This window comes from Sapajus apella, unplaced genomic scaffold (genome assembly GCF_009761245.1).
Source record: "Sapajus apella isolate SASKATOON/1434 unplaced genomic scaffold, GSC_monkey_1.0 scaffold214, whole genome shotgun sequence".
Lineage (NCBI taxonomy): Eukaryota > Metazoa > Chordata > Mammalia > Primates > Cebidae > Sapajus > Sapajus apella.
The window spans coordinates 195,716-217,841 of record NW_022437154.1 but is presented as its reverse complement, the minus strand read 5'-3'; the positions used below and the strand labels follow the sequence as shown (position 1 = coordinate 217,841).

Sequence of the window (22,126 nt, the reverse complement as noted above, 5' to 3'; positions counted from 1 at the left end):
GTCTGGCCAGCCCCTGCCTCCCTTCCATCTAACTGCGGACCCTGGCAGCCCCTCTGAGGAGCTCTGGGAGTCTTGTACACAGGAATCGAGGTTCACTCTGGAGCCCTCAGAGGCTCCCAGGTCTCTCTGAGTTCCCCAAAAGTTTGAGGTCCTGAACTCTGGTCCCCAGGCTGAGCTCTGAGCTGCCCCACTGGCTATACTCCCAGGAGCAGCTGCTCGAAGCCGGGCCCCAGAGCACTGGAATCTGACCTTCACACAAAGGCAGCCTTGTGCTGGGCCCTGGAGACACATTACTTTTTACTTTCTAGGCCTTTCTAGATGGAGCACGAAGCCCTGGTGGAGAAAGGTAGCAGCATCAAGGCCACAGAGAGGGGAGGGCATGGGGGGGGGGCACCTGCCAAGGCGAGACGGCTGGAGCTGCTGCCCGGGGCTGGCTCCACGCCCCTCCTCCTAGGAAACTCCACACCCCCTGGGGAGCTTTTGTGGTTGGGAAGCTAGGTGCTCAGCTCCACTGGTCTCCAGCCCAGTGAAGCCCTTTGTGGGTCAAGGGATTTGCTGGGCCTCCCTCCGTTTGTCACTCCCACCCTTCCCAAATGTCACAGGGGGTGGTGTTTCAGGCTGGAGGAGCCGGAAAGAGGCCCCATACGACCCTTGTCCTCAAGAAGCTCACAGTCTGAGGCCGGGTAGCAGGAGGAGCTCGTTGGGACAGTGGGAGGCAGAGGACCTGCTTGTCCTCGCAGCCGCTGATCGGGGTGGGGTGGGGGCTCGCAGGAAAGGCTTGCGAAGGGTCAGAGTGGATGAGTGCAGGTAATTCCTTCTCCATGATATGGAAACAGGTGGTAATCCCAGCCCTGCCAGCCAAAACCAGCAAAACCTCTGGGGGTCCTTAGAGAAATGCTTTCCACGAGGTCTAAGGCACCCACCCAACCTCTGCCTGGAAAGCTTCAGACACTGCCTGGGCGTCCCCGCCTGGGACCCTGCCATGTGGGGCACCTGGGTGGGATGCCCAAGTTCTTACCCAGATCTGGCTCAGACCTGGCTTCTCTCTGGCAGATGGAGACCCAGCCTGAGGTCTCCTACGCACCTCCTGAGCCCGGTCACCTTTACAGGGGCAGGCAAAGCCCGTCTTGGATCTCTTACCGCAGTGGTCCAGGCCTCCAGGCCTGGACAAGTGGAATTCTGGAGGCAGGATCAGAAAGCTAAAACAATCCCCATGGAGGGGCATGTAGAGAACATCTTGTCTATCTCCATTGTAATTCAGATGGGGAAACTGAGGCCCAGGGAGACCAGGGATCTGCCCAGGGTCACACTGCTCTGGTGGCCAGAACTCTGAGCTCTTGGGTCCCCATGGAGAAGGCTGAGAGTGGCAGCAGCAGGGTCCTCTCCGCTCGGGCACAGAGGAACTGCCCGAGGTTTTGCCCTTATCTCTCGTCATGTTCTGAAGCCAATGTGGCCTCTTCCTCTTCTGTATCCCCAAGAGTGCCTTGCATTGGTCTGGCCCTCAGTACGGGGTTCCGTGTGGAGAGAGGAGCCCTCCTGGGGCTGGTCCCTGCCTGGTCTTTGGAGGAGGGCCTTTAGGGTCGGTGCCCTGCAGGACCGTTCTCAGAGATCTGTCCCAGGCCTGAGAACCACCTCTTCCTCCATCTGCACAATCGGCCCCTTTCCTGCAGCCTTTCCCACAGACCACAGAAAACAGGCCCAGCCTCCCGCTCCCTGCTCTGTGTTTTTGTCCTTCCCAGCTAATTGAGTGGCTGCCTCAGCTCTTTAGACGCCTTTATTCCAGAACCCCAGAGAACACGGCTCCCTGCCTGCCCAGTAGCCCCCAGCATAAAGGGTGGATTGATAAGATACAAGCAAGGGTCAGGCCAAGACAAGTGGCCGAGGGAGGAAGCAGGAGAGGGAGGGGGAGGCGGCAGGGAGTGCCAGCCTTGCCTGGGAAAGCCCACCTCCAGCTCTCTGCTGACTTGGCGTGTGGTGGGCGGGCCGTGCGCTGGTGGTGCTGCATTGGCAGCAGGCTGGGAGCTTGCTGGGTTCTCCACTGTGCTCCAGATGGAGTCATTGGTTGCCTTTCAGAGTCAGCTCCCGTTGGGATCTGGGTGCCTTGCTGGGCAACAGAGACCTTGATTGTGCCCTGGCAGTTACTGCAGCAGGGATCTTAGTTTGGGCATGGGGCAGAGCTGACGGTTGTGCCCTGTTGATGGGGCACAGAGGGGAGATGGGAACTACTTTAAGGGCTGCCAACTCATCCTGACTTCCTGAGTGTCCTCTACCCACAGGAAAGAGGCAGAGAGGCAGACTGAGCGGCGCCACAGCAGACGTGGGCCCAGTCACATCCCTCCCTCATGCTTGGTTCTGAGCTGCCCAGCAGGTGGCAGAGTCAGGGACCGGGCACACTCTCTTCCACCCCGACACCATCCAGGAGAGAGTAGACTTTGGACTCCCAAGCTTCCATTCACGGAACAGCCCCCAGCTACTGACACAAGGCAGCGGCCAGGACCGACTGAGGTGTAGTCCCAACTCTGCCCCTAACTCTGCTGTGACCTGGGCCATCCCCCCGCCCGGGGACTCATCTGTAAAAGTACCGTCTACCTCTGATATGCTGTGTGTGGAAACTCCCTGCCCCCTCTTCCCAAGATGACCAATCTGGCTGAGGTCTCCGCCTGCATTCCTGAGGCAGCGACAGGCATCATATGCTTCATTTGATTCATTCTTTCAGCAAACACTTACTGCAAGTTCAGTGCTTGCACCAGAAGCTCAGAGTCTAGGTCCAAAGGCTGGAGAGAGATGCCTTGAACACCCACAGTGTGCTAAGCCTTTTAAGAATAATGCGTTGACACATATCTTCTCAGTGTGGTCTGTGCATTTCTGTATGCACTTTTTTTGTCCTCTTTTCACTCAATGTTATACTGCGAACATTTCCGTATGTCATTAAATATTCTTTCAGTACTTTATTTTAATGGCTGCATAGGAACGCATGATATGGCTCTCCCATATTGAACGGAATAGGAGACTAGGCGCCTGTGGACATTCAGCTTGTTTCCAGTGGCTTTGCTAACAGACACAGAGCTGTGCAGGTATCCATCTCCACATTCTTGCTGGACATGTCTCTGATTGCTTCCCTTGAGTAACTTCCTAAAAGCATGATTGCTAAGTGCAAGCGTATTCTTGTTTTAAGCCCTTGGACATATCTTGTCAATTACCCCAAGAAAGCTGTAACTGTTTGTGTTCTGCACTGCACCGTGCCTTCCAAACAGTGGATACTGTCTGTCTGCCTGATTGCATCTTCGCTGCTTCAGGTTATTTCCTTTTAGGAAGTGAGTTCTTGTGGCTTCAGCAGATGGGCATTATCACGAGGAAAGGCAGGGAAAAGAAGCAGCTTAGAAAGAGGCCAGTAGGGAATGGGGAGAAATGGACATTTGTGGCTCGCTGCTCAGGTGACAACCCGCATTGCTGCGATTCACCTCCTCCCCGCCCTGCTGCTACAGCCTGCTTGCATGCACCCCACTCACTGCGCTGTGACTTCTACCACCCCCTTATCTCAGCTCGGCCGTCCTGATCTCCCCAGAGGTGGGAACACATGGACATGAGAAGATGGGGAGGATTGCGGACCCCAGGCTGGGAGACGTGTCTGTCTTCCCTTCTTTTAGCTCTCAAGGGCAGGAGTGAGCTTGGTAGCTGGCACCCAAGGCTGAGGCCACTGAGCAGGGCAGGCCCTACCTGGATCTCTCAGGGGTGCAGGCTGGGAAAGCAGCCTGTGTGCCCCGCTTGGGCAGATGCCTGCTCTGTGAGCCCCTCTCTCTCTGCGCCTAGCCAGCAATGTGTCCTGCCTCTTCATCAACCACCCTGGGGACAAGGATGAGGTGGGAGACACGAAGGCTGGGTCCTCTAGACACAGTCACTGGGTCTCCAGCCCTCTTGGGACTGGGGTGGGACAGAGGTCAGCTCATTCTTCCCACTGGCTTCTGCTCGGGGCCAGGCTGCTGTTGGTAGCCAGGATGCAGAGAGGAGGGAACCCGACTTCCAGGGCTCCAGGCTGGTGGGAGAGGCAACCCCGACCATGACTCCATCCTCCATTAGGCTTGAGGATGGGGGTCTTCAGTGAAGAGGCAGCACGTGGTCCTTGAAGGGCAGTAAAGTGTCGACATGTGATGAAGGGAAGGGCATGGTAGGCAGAGTCACAGCACGGGCAAAGGCACAGAGGCAGGAGCCAAAGGGAACTGGGAGTGGTTCAGGTTGGCTGTAAGGTGTGTATGTGTGGAGGCTGGGAAACGTTGGCGAGCCCCTGAGGAGGGCCTGCTTCAGAAGCCATGGTGTAGACGTCTCCCTGTGGTCAATGAGAGTCGTTGGAGGCTTTTGAGCAGGGCAGACCTGGGTTTAGCAAGGTCACTCTGGGAGCCTCAGGAATGTGGGAAAAGGCCGGTGGCTGGAGGTCATGGCTGCTCAAGGTCACCCAGCCTGAGCCCAGCACAGAACTTGGTGGGAGGCATGATAGTTCTTTCCCAGAGGAGATGGAGATGTGGTGCCGAGGTCTTCCTTGAAGTCCGCCATGAGAGGCAGCGCCCCTCATGGGAACAGAACGGACTTGGGCATGGAACTGTGGGGGCTTGGATGCCAGCTCTGCCACTCAGCTCTTCAGCTGGGAGGTGGCAGTGGTGATGGGCAAAGAATGACGTGGTGCACGGCAGGGGCTCAGTAAACAGTAAGCAAGAGACGATCCGGGCCTCAGCGAGGGCAGGGGCCGCCCCTTCCCACCAGGATCTCCTCTTCTGGCGGGTCTAGGGGCTCAGACAGGTCCCGCTGGCTCAGCTGAGTTGTGCAGAGAAAAGGCTGGGCCATGCGGCTGGCCAGGGGGCCTAGTCACCCTTGGGGGTCGTCCAGGACGAGGTTTCTTGTCCCTATCGTGAAACAGCTGGGCCAACAGGGAGACTGACCTTGCAAACCTACAAACTTCCTTCCCTTCCCATGCCTCCTTCCCTCCTTCCAGGAAGGATGTGAGATGACCTGACACAAAAGTACAGGCTCCGTGAGAGAGGAAACAGGAAAAAGACAGAACCGTGCAACTAACGGGAGAGGAGACATTAGGTGAAGAATTCTGTCCAAAATGTCCATCAAGATTTTAAAAGCTCTTTTCTTTTGATCTGGGAAACCTCCTTCTAATAATCTAAGCCTGGATAGCAGGTGAGCATCCTTCGGTGGAGAGTGGCGGTGGAGAGTGCAGGACCCAGCCACAGGGAGTGACAGCACGCAGCCACACAGCACGCACGCGATACGGCAGCATGATATCACCCACGCTAAAGATGGATGATTTGGCCGATGATAGCTTTGATTTGATTCACATGATTTTAAACATATATTTGGCTGGACAGGTGACGCTGTGGCTCACACCTGTAATCCCAGTACTTTGGGAGGCCAAGGTAGGAGGATTGCTTGAGACCAGTAGTTTAAGACCCGTCTGGGCAACATAGCAAGACCTTGTCTTTACTGAAATACTACTAATAAAAAAAAGCAGCTGGGCATGGTGGTATACACCGACGGTCCCAGCTACTTAGGAGGCTGAGGTGGGAGGATCATTTGAGACCAGGAATTGGAAACTCCAATGAGCTGTGATCATGCATCTGCACTCCAGCCTGGGCAACAGAGCAAGATTTTGTCTCAAAAAATTAAATTAAGATTATTAAATTTCTTTAAAACATAAACACCCGCATTTCCGGTAACTCTTGGTCTCCATTCCTACTGGGTACCAAATCCCAGAGTCGAGGAGCGGCCGCCCGTTTGGATGAAGGCCGCGTTCCCCCACCTCCTAGTCCACTGTGGATCACAGACACACTCCCTGATGCTCAGACTGGAGTCGGTAAAATTATCATTGCCCTTGCACTGCAGCTTTTCTTCCTTTTTAAAAAACTTTGTTTTTGGCTGGGCGCTCACGCCTGTAATCCCAGCACTTTGGGAGGCCGAGGTAGGCACATCACGAGGTCAAGGGATCGAGACCATCCTGGCCAACATAGTGAAACACCATCTCTACTAATAATGCAAAAAGGAGCTGGGCGTGGTAGCACACGCCTGTAGTCCCAGCTACTCAGGAGGCTGAGGCGGAAGAATCGCTTGAACCTGGGAGGCAGAGGTTGCAGTGAGTTGAGATTGCACCACTGCACTCCAGCCTGGGCACAGAGCAAAACTCTGTCTCAAAAAAAAAAAAAAAAAAACCACTTTATTTTTTAAATTGACAAAAGTTGTACACATTTATTGTATACAGCATGTTGTTTTAAACTATGTATACATTGCAGAATGGCTAAATCAATCTAATTATCATACACATTACTTTACATACTTCACAGACCTGGTTAACTTTTTATGGAGACAGGATCTACTTTTTATAAAGACGAGGTCTCTCTCTATTGCTAAGGATGTCTGGAACTTTTGGCCTCAAGTGATCCCCCTGCTTTGGCCTCCCAGAATGCTAGGATTACAGGGGTGAGCAACTGCACTTGGCCTGTAGTTTTTTTGTATAATAGAAATATATGGCCAGACACAATGGCTCACGCCTGTAATCCAAGCACTTTGGGAGGCCAAGGCTGGAGGATCGTTTGAGCTGAGGAGTTCAATGCCAGCCTGGGCAACATGGCCAACCCCCCCCGTCTCTACCAAAAATACAAAAAATTAGCTGAGCTTAGTGTTGTGCTGTGGTCCTAACTACTCAGGAGGCTGAGGCTGAAGGATCTTTTGAGCCCTGCATGACAGAATGAGACCCTGTCAAAAAGAAAGAGAGAGAGAGAGAGAGAGAGGGAGAGAAAGGTAGGAAGGGAGGAAGGAAGGAAGGAAGGAAGGGAGGGAAGGAGGGAGGGAGGAAGGAAGGAAGGAAGGAAGGAAGGAAGGAAGGAAGGAAGGAAGGGAAGGAAGGAAGGAAGGAAGGGAGAAAGGAAGGAAGGAAGGAAGGAAGGGAGGAAGGGAGGAAGGAAGGGAGGGAGGAAGGGAGGGAGGGAGGGAGGGAGGGAGGGAAGGAAGGAAAGGAAGGAAAAGAGAAGAGAAAACGGCCTTTGGGTTTCACCTGCAAATCCTGGGCCACTTCATTCATTTATTATGTATTACTACATTTTTTACTATGATGCTGATACACTACCCACATGGTCCCATGAGCATTTTGGGTTTACAACCTATGATTAATACATTAATAATACGATCACGCCCCCTACCACCTTTTTTTTTTTCTTTTTTCGTAAAAAGCAATTGCGATAACAAAATAAAACTTAAGTCCTTATATGTATACTTGCAGAAAGAGGGCCTACCACTTTTTCTATCACAGACTGCTAAATTGTTCTGTATTTCTTGGAACAAGTATGCATATTTTTGTCATTAAAAAGACATTATAGGCCAGGCCCCATGGCTCATTCCTGTAATCCCAGAGGCGGGCAGGCAGATCACCTGAGGTCATGAGTTTGAGACCAACCTGGCTGACACGGTGAAACCCCATCTCTACTACAAAATACAAAAATTAGCCAGGCATGCTGACACACACCTGTAATCCCAGCTATTCGGGAGGCTGAGGCAGGAAAATCACTTGAACCTAGGTGGCGGATGTTGCAGTAAGCCCAGATAATGGCACTGCACTCCAACCTGGGCGACAGAGCAGGACTTAGTCTCAAAAACCAAAAAAGAGTTTATAGTGGCTAGGTACAGTGGCTCACGCCTGTAATCCCAGGATTTTGGGAAGCTAAGGCGGGCCAATCACTTGAGGCCAGGAGTTCGAGACCAGCCTGGTCAACACAGTGAAACCCTGTCTCTACCAAAAAAAAAAAAAAAAAATTAGCCAGGCATGGTAGTGCACGCCTGTAGTCCCAGCTACTCGGGAGGCTGAGGCAGGAGAATCACTTGAACCCAAGAGGCAGAGGCTGCAGTGAGCTGAGATCGCACCACTGCACTCCAGCCTGGGCCATATAGTGAGTGAGACTCCATGCCAAAAAAAAAAAGGAAAAAAAGAGAGATTATAAATGTTCAAGTTAAAATGTTTGGCTCGGAGATCACAAGACTTGCCTCTGCTCTTCTTGGCAACCTGGGTGAACAGGTGAATACAGAGGAGCGTGAGCTTCTAGAAGTGCCCGTGGGAGTAAATCACCTTTTCTCTGGTCCAGGCCTAGAAGGAATCTGTGCCAGGGGAGGGAAGAGAACCAATAGCCACTGAGCAGCCACTGGATACCAGGCCCTGGCCATGCTCTGCAGCCATCGCACAGGATCCTTGCACCACTCTGTGGGGTCAACATTCCCCCCTCCTGCTTTTTTTTTAAAGACAGAATCTAGCTCTATTGCCCAGGCTGAGTGCAGTGGTGCGATCTCAGCTCACTGCAACCTCCACCTCCCAGGTTCAAGCGATTCTCATGCCTCAGCTTCCCAGGTAGCTGGGGTTGCAGGCGTGCACCACCACACCTGGCAAATTTTTGTATTTTTAGTAGAGGCAGGGTTTCACCATATTGCTCAGGCTAGTCTTTAACTCCTGGCCTCAAGTGATCCACCTGCTTCAGCATCCCAAAGTGCTAGGATTACAGGCATGAGCCACCATGCCCGGCCCTCTCTGTTTTTTTAAGTAGCTTTATTGAGCTATAATTTATATGCCATCAAATTTACCCATTTTAAGTGCACAATTTGATTACCTTTAGCAAATTTACAGAGTTGCAAAACATCCCTACGGTCCACTGCGGGGACATTTCTGTCACCCCAAAACGATCCCTGTGCGTGTTCCACCGTCACTCCCCACTCCCACCTCCAGCACGGGACAACCACGAATCTGCTTTCGGTTTTTTTTGCCTTTCCTGGTGGCCTTTTGCACCGCCTCTTTCACTGAACATGTTTTTGAGTTTCATCCATGTTGCAGCCTCTATCTGTACTTTATTTCTTTCTATATATTTTTATTTATTATTTAATTTGATTGATTGATTGATTGATTTTTTTTTTGAGGCAAGTGTTGCTCCATTGCGCAGGCTGGAATGCAGTGGTGCAATCTCGGCTCCCTGCAACCTCCGCCCCCAGGATTCAAGCAATTCTCCTGTCTCAGCCTCCCGAGTAGCTGGGACTACAGGCGCCTGCCACCAGGCCCAGTTAATTTGTTTGTATTTTTATTAAATACGGGGTTTCACCTTGTTGGTCAGGCTGATCTTGAGCCACTGACCTCAGCTGATCCACTGGCCTCGGCCTCCCAAAGTGCTGGGATTATAGGTGTGAGCCACTGCGCCCGGCCTGATTTAATTATTTTTTGTTTTTGAGGCAGGGTCTCACTCTGTTGTCCAGGTTGGAGTGCAGTTGTGCGATCATGGCTCACTGCAGCCTTGACCTCCCAGACTCAAACGTCCTCCCACCTCTGCCTCCTAAGTAGCTGGGAATACAGGTACCTACCACCATGCTTGGCTAATTTTTAAATTTTTCGTAGAGATGGGGCTGCCCAAGCTGGTCTCGAACTCCTGGACTCAAATGATCCACCTGCCTCAGCCTCCCAAAGTGCTGTGTTGACAGGTGTGAGCCACCGCACCGGGCCACTTTGCTCCTTTCGGAGCAGATAATTCTACTCTATGACCACATTTTGTTTTTCACTCCCCAGTCAGTGGGCATTTGGGCTGTTTCAATTTTTTGACTCAAAATGCTGTGAAGAACATCTGTGTGTAAGTCTTCATGGGGACACGTGTTTTCATTTCTCTTGGGTAGATACCTAAGAGTGGAGTTGCTGGGTTGTACTGTAAATTTATGTTTAACTCTTGCAGAAACTGCTAACCTGTTTTTCAACATGGTGGTACCGTCTCGTTCCCACCAGCACTGTATGAGGGCTTCTGTGTCCCCATGTCCTCGCCAACCCCTCACATTTGCAGGTGATGAGATGTAGCTGAGAGAATGGTTTGTCAGTCACACTGCAGGCAGTGGCAGATCTGAGGTTTCTGAACCCATGTGGACCTGACTTTCTGCTCTGGGCATGGACTTTTAGCAAAATGCAGTGGTTAAGGCTCTGAAGAGGTGGATCAGCAGGGTCTGCCAGGCTGGCATCCCGGGAGATGGGGCAGGGCTTGCAGAGATCTGAGGAGTGAGTGGATGGGGCTCAGTGGCCCTTGACTCACGCCACTACCCAAGGGCTCGGGCCCCAGCATGGCCAGTGGCAAGGGCGTCCATCCTGGGAGGTCTTGGCCTCTGTCGTATGCAAGATCTTCTCTCTGGCACCCTCTCCTGCCCCACTGGCCTTTCCTGCAGGCTGCCATGTATCCCCACTTCCGCCCTCCACAGGAGGAGGAATGGGCTCTCCTGTCCCAGCCCCCAGATCTTTACCTCTTTCTGCCAACCTCAGAGTCCGCATGCAACCTGAGTGTCAAAGAGGAGGAACAAGCTCATCTGGTCCATCTGTCTTCCTCAGGGAAGGACCAAGTGACAGGCCAATGGGTCAGGTGGGTCTGGCCAGCAGGTGGCAGCACAGCCCCATGTGTGCTGGACAGCCCTCCTCCCTTCCCACCAACACCGTGGCACCACTACCCTTGCCTCAAGGAATGGAGGTCCCATCGGGCCCAAGGGTCCAGACCACCCATCCAAACTCCCTTTGCAAACTTGGAAAAGAGGGAAAGATGGAAAACGTGCATTAATGGAGCACCAGGCACAGGCCAAAGCTGCTTCATATACACCCTTTCTCTTTTTTTTTTTTGAGCCAGAATTTCGCTCTTGTTACCCAGGCTGGAGTGCAATGGCGCGATCTCAGCTCACTGCAACCTCCGCCTCCTGGGTTCAAGCAATTATCCTGCCTCAGCCTCCCAAGTAGCTGGGACTACAGGCGTGCACCACCATGCCCAGCTAATTTTTGTATTTTTAGTAGAGACAGGGTTTCACCATGTTGTCCAGGATGGTCTCGATCTCTTGGCCTCGTGATCCACCCGCCTCAGCCTCCCAAAGTGCTGGGATTACAGGCGTGAGCCACCGCGCCCGGCCTACACCCTTTCTCTTAATCCTCATGTCCACCCTGAGAACTGAGTCCTCATCTTTCTCCTGAAACTGACTCAGTGGTTCAGTGGCTTGTCCCAAGTCTTGCATACTAAGTGGTCAACCTCAGTCCCCACCCACCACACACAGAGTAAGCCTCTGACTCTTAAAGGCGGGTGGCACCCCGGCCAATGTCCTGAGTGTGAGCTGCGGCACCAGGTACACCCGAGTTCAAATCCTGATGCTGCACCTCCTTTGTGTGTGACCTTGGGTAAATGACTGAACCTCTCACGCTGCAGCTGCCCCATCTGCGCGACAGGGGGCGCTTCAAACCCCATGCTGTGAACCCGAAATGAGACACCTCATTTGTGAGGGAGGATGAGCAAGGACGGCTGTGATTTCCTGAGACTGGGAGACTTTTCAGGCTGGAGAGCAGGGCTGGTGGTTTTCAGTCTCCTCCAGATCCTCGGGAGGGTCGTTCTCTTTGGTGCTTTCACCTTCTATCTAGTTGGATCTGTCCCCAACCCATTCACAGGGGGTAGGGAAAGCCGGACACCCAAAGGCACCTGGAGATCTGACTGAGCTCCACTGCCCAACCTTGGGAGGCAAATTCCAGCTGGGATAAAAGAAGGAACAGAGTTTCTAGGACCCCCCCACCTGTCCTCCAGTTATTTCCTCTCCTCTTCCTTGCTGCAGCCCTAAACTTTGCTCATCCTTCAAGGCTAGGTCAGACCTCCTCCTCCAGGCAGTCTCCCAGCCTGCCCCAGTCTACCCTTGCCTGCCAGCCTCAAGGCCCAGTACCTAAGGCACTGTCAGCACCAGAAGGGCTGCGAGTTCTGCCCAGGGCAGGACCAGGGTCCCCTGGGGACAACCCCAGGCGGGCATGATCCAAGCTGTGGTCTCCCCCACCCCACAGAGGAGGCGCTGTGGACCACTCGGGCTGATGGGCAGGTGCGCCTGCGCATAGACCCCAGCTGCCCACAATTTCCCTACACTGTGCATCGGATGTTCTACGAGGCCCTGGACAAGTACGGGGACCTCAGCGCTCTGGGCTTCAAGCGCCAGGACAAGTGGGAGCACATCTCCTACTCCCAGTACTACCTGCTCGCCCGCAGAGCCGCCAAGGGCTTCCTGAAGGTAAGGGGGCCCCTGTGCAAGTCCTGTCCCCTGCCCAGGTGTGCCTGCCAGCTCTGGGCCTCATAGGCCTCCTCCCCAACTGCCCACTGGGCAAGGCCCTTAGGAACAATAACTGTAAAAGTCACCCTCACCCCTGTAATCCCAGCACTTTGGGAGGCCGAGGTGGGTAGATGACGTAAGGTCAGGGGTTCGAGACCAGCCTCGCAAGCACGGTGAAATCCCGTCTCTGCTAAAAATAGAAAAATTGGGCCAGGCGTGGTGCCCCACGCCTATAATCCCAGCACTTTGGGAGGCCGAGCTGGGCAGATCACGAGGTCAGGAGTTTGAGACCATCCTGTCCAACATGAAGAAATCCCATCTCTACTAAAAATACAAAACTTAGCCAGGCATGGGGGCACGAACCTGTAATCCCAGCTACTCAGGAGGCTGAGGCAGGAGAATCGCTTGAACCCGGGAGGTGGAGGTTGCAGTGAGCCGAGATCGTGCCACTGCACTCCAGCCTGGGCAACAGAGTGAGACTCCGTCTCAAAAAAAAAAAAAAAAAAAGCCACCACTGAGCACAGAGCTGATCCCGCACCCTGGGCCCCGTACTGAGCTTGTATTTCCTGAGTCCTGACCATGCGCCAAGCACTCGATTCTTGCTTTTCGTTTGTGATCACATTCAGGCCAGGCTGGAAGCCCAGCACGCTGGGCTGAAGGCGGGGGCGGACTCCCCGGGAAGGCCCTGGGAGGGACGGCGAGGGCTGTTGAGTGACCAACCCCTCCTGCTCCAAGGGGATTCTCTGACTGAGTGGACACTGGGAGGGTGGGACCTGCAGGGTCCCCTGCAGTCTGGGTGAGGGCCCTGAGAGGAGCGTGAGGGTCCCAGTACCTGCCCGGCTGACCTGGCCTGTCTGCCTCTGGCCTGGAGCTCGGCCTGGAGCGGGCCCACAGCGTGGCCATCCTCGGCTTCAACTCCCCGGAGTGGTTCTTCTCGGCAGTGGGCGCAGTGTTCGCAGGGTGAGTGGCGGGGGCAGCGGAGGGTCTCCAGTGGGTTAGCAGTGGGCAGAGGGTAGGAGAGGGTCCTTATCTCTTTTTAGTAGCCCCCACCCACTCCCCGCCATCCTGCCTCCTCCCTGGGGCTCTGGGTGAACCTGCGTCTGGCACCCTCTCTGCAGGGACAGTGGTGCTGAGGTGCCTTGGGAGCCCCTCCTGCCACACTGGGGCCGCTCACTGGGTCTGGGGGCTGGGGGAAGGAGGTGGCCCCTCTGCACCTGCCCCAAGGCGAATCCTCCTGGGTCTCCTACAGTGGCATCATCACTGGCATCTACACCACCAGCTCCCCTGAGGCCTGCCAGTACATCGCCCACGACTGCCGCGCCAACGTCATTGTGGTGGACACGCAGAAGCAGCTGGAAAAGATCCTGAAGGTTTGGGGAAGGGGCAGCGGGCATAGGGTCAGAGGCTGGGCGTCTCCATGCACCTCCACTCCAACTCACACGGGACCTTCCCACCCTTCACCCAGAGTCTCCCCTCATCCTCAGCAGGAACCCTCCAATGCACACACAGCAAGCAAGGCAGGGCAGCGGCTACCCACGCATTTGACAGGCAAGGAAATGGAGCCTGGGGGATGTTCCCCGGTAGTGGTGACAGGGCCTTGGGTAGGGCTCCTGTCCAGCCCACTGCCTCCCATGGCTTTCTCTTTGGGGCGGGGTCTCCTCCTAAGCAGCAACAGGAGCTGTGGGGCCAGGGTCCTTCGCCGGTGGCAGGGTTAAGTGCAGGTAAGTGGCTTAGGACTCTGACACCTTGAACGCTCGAGTCTAGGTGAGGAACAGGGTGGTGGGGGGCGGTGAGGGCTGCCACAGGGAGAGGGGTGAGACGAATCAGACACAGTGGGGGCAGAGCAGGAGCTCAGAGCGCCTCTAGATCCAGCAGGGTCTTTTCTGGCGCATTGATGATGCCTCCTGATCTGAGGCCCACCCCTACCTGGCTCTGTCCCCGCATTCACCATACTGGGGTGTGGTGGCCTGGGGACACCTCTGTGTCCCAGCTGAACCCAACAGCCTTCAAGGCACTCAGGGGCTCCCTGCACCTCAAAGGAGGCCTCAGAGATTGACTTGGCCTGCCTCTGATTGTGGAGATGTCACCTGGGCCACAGCCTCGCCATCTGTACCCAAGGGTGGGACAAATGACTCCACCCATGACTGTGGGATCTGGATCCCCAGAGGAGCCGCAGCAGGCGCTACCCTCATTTCTAGTGAAGTCTCCTAAAGCCTGAAAGAGAAAAGCAGGCAGGGCAGGCGTTCCCAGCAGGGCAGCTCCTCCTTGGGGGAAGCCCAGACTGCAGCCCAGACCCTTGAGGCAGAACCTCTTGGAGGGAAGCCCCAAGTCAGAGTGCACTTTAACATAGCCTCAGGTGAGGCTGTCGGCAGCCAGGCCAAGAACTTCCTGCTCACAGCAAAATAAAATGTAGCCCCGGGAAGACCTCAGAGCTGCCCTGCCAGACGCACCGAGGCCTCTGAGCAGGGTTTAAACTCAGAGGAGGTGTAGAGAAGTGGGTGAGCACACACCCCTGGGCTGGGGCTGGACCTGCCAGAGCTCAAATGCAGTGTGGCCTTGGGGAGGATGGTGGCAGCCGCAGAGGTCACCTCAAAGGGCTGGTATGAGCATAACTCTTAGACCAGCGTCTGGCTCTTGGCGGATACCCGCGTTCATGGACCACGGCTGCTGTGACTGGGTGGCTTCCGGGGCTTGCTGGCCATCTGTGTTTCTTGGCTTGTAGACGCATGGCCCAGACCTCTGCCTTCATCTTCACCTGGTGTTCCACCGGTGTCTTCACGTCATCGTCCTGTCTGTCTCTGTGTCCAAATTTCCCATTTCTATAAAGACACCAGGAATATTGGATCCAGCCCACCCTAATGGCTTTGTTTTAACTTCATTACCTCCATAAAGACCGTGTCTCCAAATAAGGTCACATTCCGAGGTACTGGGGGTTACGACTTTGGCATATCTCTTTTCGGGGGACAGAATCCAACCCATGGCAGCACCATGTAAGTGCTTGTAGATCATGACATTGTTACAGTCTTCACTTGTAAGACAAGAGAGAAAGGAGCTCTAAGACGCAAGGAACTTTCAGAACCTGGAGGGACTGGAAAAGCCATCCCCGCCAATCTCCCCTCTGTCCATTTCACACGTGAAGAAACAGACCAGAGTGGGAAAGGAGGGTGCCAGTAGCCACAGCAGCGGCCAGATGCGGTTCACGCCACACTGGCGCCACTGAGCGCCCTGCGGAGATGGGTCTCCTCACCCATTTGACAGGCAAGAAAACCAAGGGCCAGAGAAGTGAACTATGACTTACTGAAGGTCCCATCCCTTGCAGGCGGCAGTAGAGTGACTCTGTGCTGCAGGCTCTTAAGAGGGAGCCGTTAAGAACCATTTGTGAGAGAAATCAAGGGGCCGCAATCTCTCCACAAAGCACCGTTTATGGAGAGCTTACAAAGTGCCAGAGCCCGCTCTGAATACCCTAAATCAGCCACACCCTGAATACTCTGCGGCAGAGCATGCCCTTCCTCCTCCCACCAGGACGAGAAGGAAATAGGTAGCTGTGGCAGCTCCTGGCAGCCCTTGGAGGCCAGAGTCACTGAGAGGAGGCAGAGGGAGGTCTCCAGCCCCGACCAGCGTCTGGGTTGGGAACGGGTCATCAACCTTAGGGTTTCAACCCTCGGCCTGTGGAAGCGGTGCTGGCTTCGCGGGGCTGTGGCCCGTGCTCCACCTGACACAAAGCCCAGGCTTCTGAAATTCTTTCTTTCTTTCTCTCTCTCTCTTTCTTTCTTTCTTTCTTTCCTCTTTCCTCTCTTCTTTCTTTCTTCTTCCTTCCTTCTTTCTTTCTCTTTCCTCTCTATTTCTCTTTCTTCTCTCTCTCTCTTTCTCTCTCTCTCTTTCCCTTTCTCTCTCTCTCTTCCTCTTTCTCTCTTTCTTTCCCTCCCTCCCTCCCTCGCTCTCTCCCTCCCTCCTTCCTTCCTCCCTCCCTCCCTCCCTCCCTTCCTTCCTTCCTCCCTCCCTCCCTCCCTCCCTTCCTTCCTTCCTTCCCTCTTTCTCTCTCTCTCTTGACAGAGCCTCATACTGTTGCCCAGGCTGGAGTGCAGTGGTGCAATCTCGGCTCACTGCAATCTCCCCCTCCTGGGTTCAAGCAATTCTCCTGCCTCAGCCTCTCAAGTAGCTGAGATTACAGGTGCGTGCCACTACACCTGGCTAATTTTTTGTATTTTTAGTAGAGACGGGGTTTCACTATGTTGGCCAGACTGGTCTTGAACTTCTGACCTTGTGATCCTCCCACCTTGGCCTCCCCAAGTACTGGGATTACAGGTGTGAGCTACCACGCCCGACCTACCTACCTTCCTTCCTTCCTTCCTTCCTTCCTTCCTTCCTCTTTTTCTTTCTCTCTTTCTTTCTTTTTCTTTCTTCTTTTCTTTTCTCTCCTCTCCTCTCTTCTCTTCTCCACCTCACTTTTCTTTTTTTGTTTTCTTTCTCTTCTTTTCTTTCTTCCTGTCTCGCTCTGTCACCCAGGCTGGAGTGAAGTAGCTCAATCATAACTCACTACAGCCTCGACATCCCGGGCCCAAGTGATCCTCCCACCTCAGCCTCCCAAGTAGCTGGAACTACAGGCATGGGACTCTACACCTGGCTAATTTTTTGTAGAGATGGGGTCTTGCTCTGTTGCCCAGGCTGGCCTTAAACACCTGGCCTTAAACAATCCTCTGTCTCGGCCTCCCAAAGTGCTGGGCTTATAGGCATGAACCACCTCGCCTAGCCTTGAAAGTCTTACTAAGGTTTGAAGAAGGGGTCCCACATTTACATTTTGCACCCAACCAGTTCTGCCTTCAGGTTCCAGACCCCTCCAAGGATTTGTTCTAATCCATGTGAGTGCACCCATCCCCATTTTGCAGTTGAAGAAACTGAGGCCCAGAGTTACGAAATGACCACCCCAGGTCAGTATTTAAAAGGAAGCTTGGTTTTTTAAATTTTTTTTTAGACCAAATTCAAACTATTTACACTTACTTATTTTCATCTTTGTTGTCAAAAGAAAGGAGCCTACTGTTTTTTATTTGTTTTTGTGAGTTCTTTTTGACTGAGTCCTGATTGATTTCATCTTCATTTGGCTTCTTTTTTGAGCTTCCTGTTAAACCTGAACATTTTTCATTTGAGGGACGCTTGACTGGTTTTCGATATAGGTTTCTTCCATCAGCTGAAGGAGGTTCTTCATCTGCTCTGACAGCCTTTATTTCTGCTTTAATTTTCGTGACTTCTTCAAGTGACAGGAGTCCCTTTTTCTTTTTTTCTTTCTTTTTTTTTTCTTTTTTTGGAGACAGAGTCTTGTTCTGTCACCAGGCGCCAGGCTGGAGTGCAGTGGCGTGATCTCGGGTTTAAGCAATTCTCCTGCCTCAGTCTCCCGAGTAGCTGGGACTACAGGCGTGCGCCACCACGCTCAGCTAATTTTTATATTTTTAGTAGAGATGGGGTTTCACCATGTTGGCCAGGATGGTCTCGATCTCTTGACCTTGTGATCCGCCCACCTCGGCCTCCCAAAATGCTGGGATTACAGGCGTGAACAACCGCGCCCAGCAGGTCTTCCTTTTTTAAAACCACTACTTGAGGCTGTTCATCTTCTTTGTCACTGTGATCCCCATCTTCATCTGGGAGCTGAGGCTGGATTCTCCTGGTCTCTACAGTGGGCCCCTCCCTGTAGCCCACCTATTCCTTGAAGCGAGCCAGGAATGCCGGCTCTGTTGGCCACACATAAGATACCTGGTTCTGCTTGCTCATGGTAGCTCTGGGTTGGTTTTTTAAATTTTTGAGACAAGGTCTCACTTTGGCACCAAGGCTGGAGTACGGTAGTGTGATCATGGCTCACTGCAGCCTCGACCTCCTGGGCTCAAGCAGTCCTCCCACTTCAGCCTCCTGAGTTGCTGGGACTTTAGGTGCCTGCAGCACCATGCCTAGGTAACTTCTGTGTTTTTTCCTTACAGAGACAAGGTCTCACTATGTTGCCCAGGCTGGTCTTAAATTCCTGGGTTCATGCAATCCAACATGCTGGAATTACAGGCATGTGACACTATGCCTGGTGATGGTTAGGCTTTGTGTCCCCATAAAAATCTCATCTTGAATTGTAATCCCCAGGTGTTCAGGGAAAGACCCGGTGGGAGTGATTGGATTATGGGGATGGTTTCCCCTATGCTGTTCTCATGAGAGCCAGTGAATTCTCACAAGATCTGATGGTTTTATAAACGGCAGACTTTCCTGCACTGACACACACTCGCCCTGTCTCCTGCCGCCATGTAGGATGTGCCTGCTTCCCCTTATGCCATGATTGTCAGTTTCCTGAGGCCTCCCCAGCCATGCAGAACTGCGAGTCAATTAAACCTCTTTCCTTTATAAATTACCAAGTTACTGCAATATCTTTATAGCAATGTGAGAACAGACTAATACATCTGGCTTAAAATAAAATTTGTATTATAAAAGTTTTCAAGCAAAAAAGTAGAGAGAATCCCCATATATCTATCATCAGATCCAATCACTATTGAAGCGTTTTCATCATACTCGCTTCTTTAATTCACCTTTTTGCTGAGGAGTTTGAAGGAAAATCTCTGATATCATGTCACTTCATTACCTGAATACTTCAATATGCGTATCTAAAAAATATGAACAATTTTCAGATAAGCTCTGTAACTTTGTCCCACCTAGCACAAGCAAATTAATTCTTTCATATCATCTAATACACACATAATGTCTTTTTTCCAATTTTTTATTGTAGCAAAATACGTGTAACATAAAAACATACCATCGTAACCATTTTTAAGTGTTCAGTGCTGTTAAGTGCATTCAGATTGTTGTACAACTTCCACCACCATTCATCTCCAGAATTCTTTTCATTTTGCAAAATTGAGATGTTGTGCTCATTAAACGACTCCCTATTCCCTCCTGGCAGCCATCATTCTGCTTTCTGTCTCTCCACCCACGATGTCATCGTATCGTTGGCTTATTTGAATCAGGATCTAAACCAGACCTGCGTGTTGCATGTGGTGGTGTCTCTTAAGTGTCTTCCAGATCAGAACAAAGCCCTTCCATTGATCAGTGTGGTCCCCAAATTCGCATCACCTGGGAACTTAGAAATGCAAATTCTCAGGCCTCACCCCGGTCTTACTGAGTCCTAAACTTACGGTGTTGGGCCCAGCACTCACATTTCACAAGCCCTCTGGTGATCCTGACACACATCCCCCGTAAGAAGTTCTGCCATAGACAGACACTACAGTAACTAGGTGAGTCGTCTCGTCCAAGGTCTTATGTTCTGTGGTTGTCTGACGCCACCTTCTGCTGTCAGTTAACTTGTTGCTCTAACTTCTATATTTCCTGTTAGATCTAAATGCTTGATGCATTTCAGATTGAACTTTTTGGCAAGAACGCCTCATAGGTGATAACCGTGTCCTTCATAGTGCACTGTCCCAAGAGGCACGTGATGGCAGGTGGTACCACTCTCGGTGATGCTGGGCTTCAGATTGTGGTGACCACCTTCTCGTCTGCCACTGGGAAATTTCCCATCAACGTTTCTCCTAATGGTTTTAGCATCCCTTGGTGATGTTCGCCTGAATTAATTATTTTAGTAGAGGTGGCAAAATGTTGATTTTCGAATTCATCGGCTGGAATTCTCCAAAGAGAGAACTTTCCCTCATTACCTGAGGCCATTTGGTGCCTGAGACACTCTGTACAGAGTAGGTGAGATAGAATAATGATGACTTTTGGTGAATGCAGCGATATTTGAAAGAAGTGTACTCTGCAGTTGTTGGCTAGAATGTTCTGTAAATGTTAATTACATCAAGTTGGTTGGTAGTGTTTTAATGTTGCCTTCTGTATCCCTGTTGATTTTCTGCCTTCTTGCTCTATGAAACTCTGAGAAAGGGAGTGTGGGAACCTCCAGTTATTATTGCAGACTCATCTATGTTTCCTTCTGGTTCTACTAGGTTTTGCTTTATACATTTTGGAGCTCTGTTATGAAGCATATGCATGTTTAGATTATTATATTATTATATTTAGGTTACTGTATAATCCTTTATCATTAAGAAATATTCCTCCTTATCCCTGGTAATAATTCTTGTTCCAAAACTACATTGCCTCAAATTAATATAGCCACTCCAAGTTTCTGACAATTAATGTTTGCATGTATATATTTTTGTATTCTTTTACTTTTAACCTATCTGTGTCTTTATATTTAAAGTGAGTTTGTTGTAGACAGCACACAGTTGACTCTTGCGCTTTTCTGCAGCCTGACAAAATTATGTATAAATCCACCATTTGGCTGTTTTTTTATTTGTCCCATCTGTTCTTTGTTCCTTTTCTCCTCTTTCCTGACTTCTTTTGGATTTTTTATCTTGTTTTGTTTTAGTATTCCATTTGATCGCCACTGGCTTATCAGCTGCCCTTTGTTGCTCCATCAGTAGCTCTGATGTTACAATGTGCATTTTTCACTTCCCACGATGTACTCTCAGGCATACCACTTCCCATGAAATGTGGAGGCACACAACAGCCCACGTCCCTTTCCCTCCTAACCTTTCAACTGTTGTCATCCATTTTACTTCTCTAGAGGTTAGAAACCCCACAATACATTGTTACCACTCTTGTTTTGAGTATCTTTTTTTTTTTTTTTTTTCCCCAAGACAGGGCCTCACTCTGTCACCCAGGCTGCAGTGCAGTGGTGCAGTCATGACTCACTGCACCCTCAACCTCCTGAGCTCAAGCAATCCTCCCACCTCAGCCTCCCGAGTAGCTGGGACTACAGTCACATGAGGCTGCAGTGAGCTGTGATTGCAACACTGCATTCCAGCCTGGGTGACAGAGTTAGACCCTGTCAAAGAACAGAGAGAGAGAGAGAGAGAGAGAGAGAGAGGAAGGAAGGAAGGAAGGAAGGAAGGAAGGAAGGGAGGAAGGAAAGAAAGAAAGAAAAAGATACTCAGCTGTTGAAAGCAAGAGTAATAAAGTGTATCGTGGGGTTTATAACCTTTATGGAAGTAAAATGAATGACAGCAGCTGGATTTTTGTATTTTTTGTAGAGACAGAGTCTTGCTATGTTGCGCAGGCTGGTCTCAAACTCCTGGGCTCAAGCAGTTTGCCCACCTGGGCCCCCCAAAATACTAAGATTGCAGGCATGGGAGCCCAGGGGTTTGAGGCCCCCAAAAAGACTAAGATTACAGCCACTGTACCCAGCCCAGTTCAGTATCTTTCGAAGAAATTTTTAAAGAGGGAAACAATATGTTTCATATTTACCCACACGTTTGCCATTTCTGATACTTTTCTCCTTTCAGTAGATCCAAGTTTTTATCTGATATCATCTTTTCAGCCGTAAGAACTTTTCTTTAACATTTCTTATAGTGCAGGTCTGATGGCAATACGTTCTCTCAGCTTGCCTTTGTCTGAAAAGGTGCTTGTTTCTGGGTTCATTTTTTAAAAGTCATTTTATCTGTTTTAGAATTATGAGTTCACAGGGTTTTTTTCTAATCACTTTAAATATTTCATTTCAATGTTTTCCATTTGCATCACTTCTAACAAGAAGTCTATGATTTCTTTAGTGTGTTTTGTTTCTCTGGCTGCTTTTAAGATTCTTTTCCTTTTTCACCGGTTTTCAGCAATTTGGTTATGTTGTATCTTAAGGTGGTTTTCTTTGTGTTTATCCTGGTCAGGAGTCATTGAGCTTCTGGAATTAGTGGATTTATAGTTTTAATCCACCAATTTAAATTTGAAAGTTTCTCAGACTGTTTTTCAATTAAATAAATGTTCTGGGACTTCAATTACATGTATGTCAGATTTCTTGATATTGTCCAACAGGTAATTTTTTTCCATTTTTTTTCTCTCTGAACTTTATTTTGAGGCTGTCTTTAAGGCTTTTACAGGCCTTTAGATAGCCTTTACTCTACGGCTAATTTAGTCCCATTACTACGGCTAATTTAGTCCCCTTACTAAGACATGACCCTTCTAGGTCTCTGTTTAATGCCTGATGGGTCCCTCCATGCTGGCAGCAGGGGGGAAC

At 51.2% G+C, this 22,126-nt stretch overlaps 1 protein-coding gene across 5 annotated transcripts in view; it reads left to right on the top strand.

Moving 5' to 3' along the window:
- The window catches only part of ACSBG1 (acyl-CoA synthetase bubblegum family member 1), a 66,063-nt gene that overhangs the window by 28,222 nt on the left and 15,715 nt on the right, over positions 1-22,126 (top strand). For all 5 annotated transcript variants that reach the window (XM_032270677.1, XM_032270676.1, XM_032270675.1 and 2 more), the window contains 3 exons: positions 11,852-12,072; positions 12,983-13,071; positions 13,361-13,481. In XM_032270677.1, the coding sequence (XP_032126568.1) occupies positions 11,852-12,072; positions 12,983-13,071; positions 13,361-13,481 (431 nt within the window). The remainder of the gene's footprint in view (positions 1-11,851; positions 12,073-12,982; positions 13,072-13,360; positions 13,482-22,126) is intronic.